At 34.4% G+C, this 8,798-nt stretch overlaps 1 protein-coding gene across 1 annotated transcript; it reads left to right on the forward strand.

The window, feature by feature from the left end:
- Window positions 1–4,801: 4,801 nt before the first annotated feature.
- On the forward strand, window positions 4,802–7,432 carry LOC117629122. The gene is made up of 4 exons (XM_034361629.1): window positions 4,802–5,340; window positions 5,933–6,991; window positions 7,093–7,254; window positions 7,384–7,432. Exons 1-4 carry the CDS (start codon window positions 4,907–4,909, stop codon window positions 7,430–7,432), a joined length of 1,704 nt encoding a protein of 567 aa, XP_034217520.1. The 5' UTR covers window positions 4,802–4,906.
- The last annotated feature ends 1,366 nt before the right edge of the window (window positions 7,433–8,798 follow it).

The following is an 8,798-nucleotide window of genomic DNA, read 5'->3' on the forward strand; positions in this document are numbered from 1 at the left end:
TCTCTGCAATTGCTAGATGAAATTTTTTTTTCTCGTTGTGTCTTTAGGGGTAAATTTTTCCTTCCCAAAGCATTGTTTCTTTCTCCATTTTCCTCCCTTCTATTCCTCTTCATCTGCAAGTCAAACTTGAAACTACCTACCAAAAAAATTAACTCAAAACTGAAAACAAGAAAGTAGAACGAACTTTTGATCCTGAAGATGACACTTTTTATGAGTGTGAATGAAGCTTTTTATGGATCCTATTATTTTTCTTAGAGCGTGAATATAACATTTTATTATTATTATTAATATGCATGAAGTTTTTTATGGGTCCCAATGGCAGAATCAGGGACGGATCCAGGAATTTTCCTTACAGGGGTCAACATTTAACACGGTAAAAAAATTATATAAAAAAATAAACCTATAAAAATGAAACGAAAATTTATAATTTATAATTAATAAAAAAAATCACATTACAACTGTCCACGACGAGTTTTCATTTTCTAAAGATGTCCCATTATAGTTTCATTATCAATACAAGCGAACACATCTTTCTCAATATAAACAAGTAGGAGTCTGCTGGAAAGAGGATTTTCCTTCTTTTTAGCCAAAGTAGCTAGGGATGAGAGGATAGGGAATCTATTGAAGATACTTTAAGCTATCACTCAACCATTAATGGAGAAAAGCTAACCGAAAATTCATATAAAAAAACTAATTGAGCCTCTCTGTTGTTTCGTTTCTTAAAAAATCTATGTCAGTCAAGGCAAACCAAATAGCTGGGAATGCCTTAATTTTCCCCAAGCCCAATACTTCAAGATCTTAAATTTATATTTCCATCAATATTTAATCAACCAAATACAAAATGAAGCATCAAATATCAGTCCCACCAAGCAGTCATATTCACTTTTGTCAAATATCCATACTTTTTCAAAGTTAAAATAAAAAGAAGCCTTTTTTTTTTTTTTTTCTAAGCTAAACTGAAATCTCATATTAGTGAGCAAATCACAGATAGCCATCAAACTACATTGAAAAATAATGAAGAATTGACGAAACTGAAAGCAAAAGAACCAAGGCAGTCAATGTTAAATTTCAATGAGCATCAGATTGCGAGGTCGATAAGAGCATTGTGCACTGGGGAGAAGAGCGCAGCTCTTTGGGGACTTTCGTCGAGCAGTTTGCAGGAGTCAATTTTCTCACTTCTAATGGTAGATTCTAGAGTTGCAGGGGTCACTTGACCACACTTGCTCATCTGTGGATCTGTCTCTGGGCAGAAGGGTTTAGGGGAGAAAATTGGCATGAATCCTGAGTTTATTGAACTTACTGGTTCACGTGGGATGATGCATCCTTGTGGTTCAGTTTTTCTTTGTTGGTAATTTAGTGCTAAAAGATTACACATAGGAAGATTTGTAGTTTTGGAGTTTGCCAATTTTTTTTTTTTCTTGGTTGGTGATCTGGTGATTCAATTTGTACTGCATCTATTTATCCTCTGCCTGTTGGTTTCAATACCCTGCTTTTGTTGGGTTTTGATAGTAAACTATTTTTGCTTCTGTTGGTAGCATTTTAAAGTAATCTAGCTTTGAAGATTTTCCTAAATATCTATTACAAATGGTTGTATTAGCTCTGTAGAAATTGCAATTTATGTTCTAGTTATCAAACAAGTGTTAGATATTCAAAATTTTGAATCCCGTAAGTAATTATCTATTTTGCAGAAGGATTTAAAATTCACGAGTATATTTTTTCTAGTGTGGTAGTTTTATTTGGGTTTGTACAGGCATATACTTATTTTCTGTTGTTGTAGGCTGTTGTATTCATTGACATCAGTCTTGAGAAAGCCATTGAATTCAATGATTATTGTCATAATCATCAACCTCCAATCGCCTTCATTAAAACCGAAGCTAGAGGCCTCTTTGGTTTTCTTCTTTTTTCTTTGGCCATGTCAAAGCAAAGTCATGCTCTTTTTTTCTTTTTTTTTTGGTGGAGAAAGATTTGTAGTTTTGGAGTTTGCAATTGCTCGTGATTGATTGTATCTGTCATTTGACAGAGCAATTTGCGTCCTATGTTTTCTCATTTGGTTTCGGCCCGGATCCCACCATTTTTTCAAATAAGCTTCTTGCTAAACCAGGCTTTCCAGCCTTGCCTATTGCCTCTAACAAAGTATTGTACATAACCAAATTAGGCTGCACACCAAGAGCAGTCATTTCCTGCAAGACATACCTAATGCCATCATAGTCCCCAGCCTCACCAAACATCTTACCCAAGACAGAAAATGCAATGGGTTGCTAAAAGCTAGATGGGGCATACTAAGGAGTCCATCTTTTTATCCAATAAAGACACAATTTCGAATAATTATGGCTTGTTGTCTTTTACATAATCTCATTAAGAGGGAAATGTCTAGGGATCCACTAGAGCATGAAATAAATGAAACTGAAGAGATGGAAAATGTGATAGAAGGTGATATGATTGGCACCATTGGAGCATCGGATGAATGGACTGCTTGGAGGAATGACTTGGCCTTCAAATGTATTAATTGTGGTATTGTAGTCCATTTATCAATTTGTTTGTTGATTTTATTTCTCCTTTTGTTTTTAAGGTTATGTGATGTACTAGAGAAGAGTCATGCTTTGAAACAAAGTTATGTTTTCTTTGTAGATTCCAATTATTGATTGTGGTATTTCTAACTTTTGCATATATGAAATGTACATGCCAATTTGGTTTGGAGGAAAAGAAATGTATATGTCAATTTGGTAATTCTAATAACAAAAAAAATTACATTTAATTATTTAAAAATTATTATTTTTAAATATAAAATATTTTTTTTTTAGTTCGACACAGCACCAAACATAGGTCTTTACTATTTTTACAATCCAGCTTCTTAGTCCGACGCAACACCAAATGTAGGTCAGTACTTAATCCGAGATAATCCGAGATAGTCTGAGGATTTAGTCCAGTCCATGACAGTCCGTCGTGCCAAACGACCCCTATGTTTGGTGCTGGGTCAGACTAAGAAAGTGGATTGTAAAAATAGTGAATACATATGTTTGGTGATGTGTCGAACTGGAAAATAATTCTTATAATATTTAAATTTAATTGGAGTTTTTGACCTAAAAGATAGAAATAAATGCTACAAAGAAACCCAATTCAATGATTTACAACAATATTTGACCCAACAAAAAGAAAAGATTTAAAATAATAATAAAAAGAAAAAAATAAAATTGCCAAAATTTGTATATTAGAAGATATTTTAAAGTTACCAAAATTTGTTGACAGAATCAAAAAAATTTAATTGTCAAAATGAATTGAGATTCTTTGTACTGCGGATAAATGGACATTAATTTTTCATAATAGATCTTGTTTCTTCTTTGCACAATTTTTTTTTCACATCATGGTCGCATTTCAGATGATTTTATGTAAATAAATTAAGGAAAAAAGACTTGCACCCAGATTTTTAAATAGTTAGCCAAAGTTTTTAAGTAGAGAAAGCCGAATCATCATATGAACTTTTCTCTAAATACAATTTAAGGATAGATTATTAACAAAATTATTCGAATCTGGTATATACAGATTACGCTTTGATATATACAGATTAATCTTCTTTTTCTATTGTCAACAGTTCACATCTGTCTATGCAAACTTTCTGTTTTTCTTTCCGAAGCTTTTGTTTTTGTCAAGCGAAATAGTTAGAAATTTTGTTAATTAGGTTATCTTTAGCTAAGGATTAATTTGGCTGGTTAAGTTTTGTTTTTGTCTATACACCCCTAATATTTTTTTTATTTTTATTTTTGGCTGGTTAAATTAAAAGATTTATTTGAGTAAAACAGATAACATGAGCGAGAGTTAAGAGTACAAATTATATGTGCCATTGGATTAATCAAAAGGCTTTTATTAAAGAGGACCTCACATGTCCCTATATTTAGCAGGACTGGATAATTATGTGTGTAGTTGGATTAATCCAAGGGCTTTTATTAAGGAGGATCTCACATATCCTCAAATTTAGGGGAAGTTACTCTTTAATTATTATGGAGAATGCATAATATCATAAAAACGAGTAACAAACCCGAATAAGGGGAATGCTAGCAATATTCTTTTTTGGGCCTTCTTCATTTTTCTCATGACATGTGACACTTTTTTTTACCCTTAAAAAATGTCATTAATAGAACAAACAAGCTAATTTTTATTTTTCAAATTTACCCTTCATTAATAAACACATTAACAAATTATGACTTTTCCTCTTCCCAGCTCCCTTACACGTCAAAATAACCTAGAGATGCAAGAATGTCGAAGGCATCTTTGTTGTCAACGTATAGAGTCCGATAAGGCACCTTGTACACTCTTCTAGTTGCCAACTATGCCAGTCATCTGGAAGTTGAGAAAGATGAACTCTTTGCGCAGCAATTCAAAAGCATTTGGCAATATTTAGTGGCCCATATTTAATATGGGTAAATTTAAAAAATAAAAATTAAATTATTTTATGTATTAATGATATTATTTTAAGAATAAAAAAAAGTGTCACATGTCCTAAAGAAAAGAGAGAATGTCCAAAAAAGAAAGTTAGAGAGAATGTTGCTAACAACGGATAATAAGGAACATTGCATGATGAAATAGGTAACCAAAAACATTGCATCATAAAACAAGTAACAAAACACGAAATTTTAAAGGGATATTTTATGAGTTGTACGGTTTAATAAATAACTAGTTATTTTATATTATTACAAAAAGAAAAGAAAAAAGAATAACAGCCTCTGGAATTTTTACACGAGTTGGAAACTTTCCTCATATCACACCCCCAACCAGGCATAACGAAACTTTCCTCATATCACACCCCCAACCATGCATAATAAAACTCCCCTCTACAGCGGCATCCCCAAACCCTAAATTCCTTGTGCCTCAATTTGCATTCTCAATAGCGAAGGCCCTATCATCTGGTATCATGGGGGATCCGAAAAAATCTCAACCTTCCGCCGCCGCCGCTGATCTCACCTCCAGCCAAGTTGATCTCCAGGGGAAGTTACAGGATATGGAGAAATCTCTGGGCAATGTAATAGAGAAAACCCAAAAGTTCGAATTGCAAACATCAATACTGGAGCCACGTCCCCGGCCTACGATGTCTTCTGCCGCCGCTGAACTCACCACTGCTCAATACCGTGCCTTGACCAAGTTATTGGAGGTGCTTTCCGCCCAGCTTTCTGCACAGCTATCCGCCCAGCTATCCGCCCAGCTATCGGCCCAGCTCGATTCGCAGAAATCAATACTGGAGGAGCTTCGCCTTATACGCCCCAGTAATGCTATCAACTTTCAATCCGAAAGGAAGAAGACTCCAAATTTCACTGTTCCCGACCGTGAGCCCTTTAATCCTTACCCAAGGTCAGCGCATAATGGCTTAGTGGATGTCATCTTGTCTTCTTAATTTTTGGATTCATCCTTAATTATATTCGAAGATTCTTGCTTGGACTATTTTTGTGTGTGGCTATTTTAATGCTAGGAGTTTTGTATCTCTTTGTTACCAGTCAGTTCACATGTGTTACGTATTCTTGAATTTGAATTGGATTACCAGCTCGGCCTTAATCTATTTTTCTGTAGTTGTTTTCTTGCAAAAACTGTGTTATATTTTCTGAGGAATCGGATGTTATATTTTACAATTCTGATCATGCATACATATATTCTATACATTGAATTGAACTTTCCATTTAACTATGATCGACCTATTACTCTCTAATATTTAATGATGATGATCTACTCCTACACTTCCATACTCAGTTTGTAGGAAAATGGAGAAATTTATTTTTATATATTGCCAGTTTTACTGTTTTGCTTGTATTTGTTTCTATGCATATATGCTTACTAAAGTAGATAGTGCAGCTTTGACCTTGCTTCATTCATTAAATCTCTCTAGGTTGGTTGGTGTTTGAAAATATTAACTTGACTTGTTCTATATATCTCTCTCTTTTTTGTCTAGCTTTTCTATGGTGGAGGATGCATCGACGGTAAATCAGGGGGAAGAAAGATCTGTATATTTATTGATGTCTTATTACGATGGCCGTCACACTGATTCAATCTATCAAGTTACATTCAAACATGGAGGAGTTACTCATGAACCCCCAGTAGTTGAACTTGAGGAGGAGTTTTATGACGGTTTTTACGTTCAGGGTGCCAGGATTTCCAACCGCTCCAAATTTTACATCCTTCTACAGAACGGTTATAATAACCCTTTCGAGGGATACTCTCGGGTGCCATCAGGATATAGTATTGAACCAAAGACTTGGTCATATCATTCATCTCTTCCTCCTAACATAACATCTAAACCACTAGCAACTCTTGTGTCTGCGTATGACAAGCTTTACTATATTGCATCTCCAGTGTGCTTACCACCAATTAAGGAGCCCTCATTCGAGAGATATGATCCTACTCAAAACCGTTGGGAGCGAATGCCTTCTTTTCCATTTTATCATGATGATGGGACCCGTATGGAAATAATTGGTTATGCAGTTTGTTATGGTGTTATTTTGTTTTCATTGTGGGACTCCGACCTGAATCCCAATGTCGTTGCTTTTCATGAGAGAATAAACCAATGGAGTCAAGTGACTTTTGCATCTTATGCTCCTTTTCGAGGAAGGGCTGTAGTTGTAGGTGATACTATCTATGCCGTACATGCACTTATGGTGGAGCAGATTATAGCATTCTCCTTTAAGATGGACAAAGGTGAACATGGTCACATTACATATTCCCTAAGCCCGCTGTTTATATTGTGTGGCTTGGAAATCGCGTGTCCGCCAGTGCCATTGTGTGAATTTAAGACAGGGTATTTAGTTCATTTGGGTAACCATGACTTTTTTCATGTCATGACTGGCAGTCCCAATAGCGAAGCACGTCCCGAGGTTCAATATCTTTGTATCACCACATTTCAAATTGTCGTTGGAGAAGGAGGAAGACCCATGATCAAGACCATACAGTCAACTATTCATCCTGTGAATATCAAGGATCGTGATTGGTTCTTCCTTGAGTTCTGCTTCACGCCGTAAGTTTCCTTCATGTTTCTTCTGTTTACATTATTATAATTGTGTTTGTAGGTTGGAATTATGTTACCTTTTGTATGTAATAAGGTTTCTCATTACTCAGTGAGTGCGGGGATCATGAACCCATAGAAGGGGACATTATGATTAGTATGAATCAGCCAAAACAAGAAAAAACCACTAAGAATGAACATGAAACAACTCAGGATGAGAATGTTTTGACCTGGGAGGTGGCTCGTAGCGAATTCCTTGCTCGTCGGTGTCAAAGGTGAAAGAAATGTGTTTACAATGAAATCTTTTTATTTATTTAATGACATTAAATCAAGAGACTCAATTGTTTGCATGTCTATAAGTTTTTTTTACTCTAGTTTCTCAAAATAATTATTTGGTTTAGCAGAAAGAGGCCAAGAAAGAAGCCAAGCTGGAGTAACCGCCATGTAGTATGAGCAGGTGCCAGGCAGTATGAAAAACCAACAAGAAAAGGTACAGGAAGAAGCTGTTACATGCAGAGCTATATGACGAATGATGAGTCCCGCAGAAATTACTTATGTAATTGTCAACTTTGTATTATGCGTTATTGCAATTTTAATGGAGTTAAGCGTTTGCACCAAGAAAGATTATTGGCTTGGCATTTGCTGCATATCTTCCTAACTCTGAGTTTTTTCCCGACTGTGTCGGATTCATGGCAACACTATGAATAGATGTGATTAAAGTTTCCACTCTATTTTCTCTCTCTTACATTCATATTTCACATCTCTCTGTAAGCAAATTGCAATTGCTAGATGAAAAAAATCATTACTTCTCATTGTGTCTTTATGGGGAAATTTTATCCTTCCCAAAGCATTGTTTCTTTCTCCATTTTCCTCCCTTCTCTTCCACTTCATCTGCGAGTCAAAGTTGAAACTATCTACCCAAAAAAAAAAAAACTCAAAACTGGAATTGGAAAGTAGAACATACTTTTGATCCTGAAAATGACATTTTTTTATGAGTGTGCTGAAGCTTTTTATGAATCCTATTATTTTTCTTAGAGCCTGAATATGACATTTATTTTTTTATTAATGTGCATAAAGTTTTTTATGCGTTCTATATTTTTCTTTAGAGCCTGAAGATGACATTTTATCAAAGAGAGGAGATTTTGACAAATTTTTTTTTTTGATGAAATAGATGGTCAAAGTCAAACCCCGGAAAACAAAATTCGTTTATTGTCTTTTCGGTTAACAAATTCTATCAATCTTCACATAGATCATGAATTCTTGCATAAGATTTGTCTTCTAATGCTTCGGGATTAAAAGATAATTAAAGTTAAATATTGAAAACTGATTACGAGAAGGCCACATTTTAGAGAATCCATAATGAACTCCCTAAACTACCTTTTTATATAAAATTTAGGAAGGAAGTGAGAAAACCCACCTCCAATCATGCTTCCTATCCAACTCCTAAAATAAAGAAACCTCTAGGAGCTCCTAAATCTGAGGAGAGATAAATGACTCCTTGCGGTTCCCTATAATTAAATGCTTCTTTACTTTAATGCTATTTTTTTTAAAAAAAAATATGAAGAGATAGCATTTATGCTAAACTTTAAAAAAATAAAAATAATTTATGATTCCCTAAATTAGGGAGCATGGTTGGAGTTGAATTTTTTTAAGAAACTCACAAAATAGCTTTGTAGTGTTTTTAACTCTTTTTTAATTGGTTAATCTCTATTAAAAAATAATATAATAATAAAAAATAATAATTAAATGTTTGAAATACTCATTAAATAAAGCAACATTAAATTATAGAGAGTCACTAGGAGTCCTTTCTCTCTCCTTA

The sequence above is a fragment of the Prunus dulcis genome, chromosome 5 (assembly GCF_902201215.1).
Source record: "Prunus dulcis chromosome 5, ALMONDv2, whole genome shotgun sequence".
NCBI lineage: Eukaryota > Viridiplantae > Streptophyta > Magnoliopsida > Rosales > Rosaceae > Prunus > Prunus dulcis.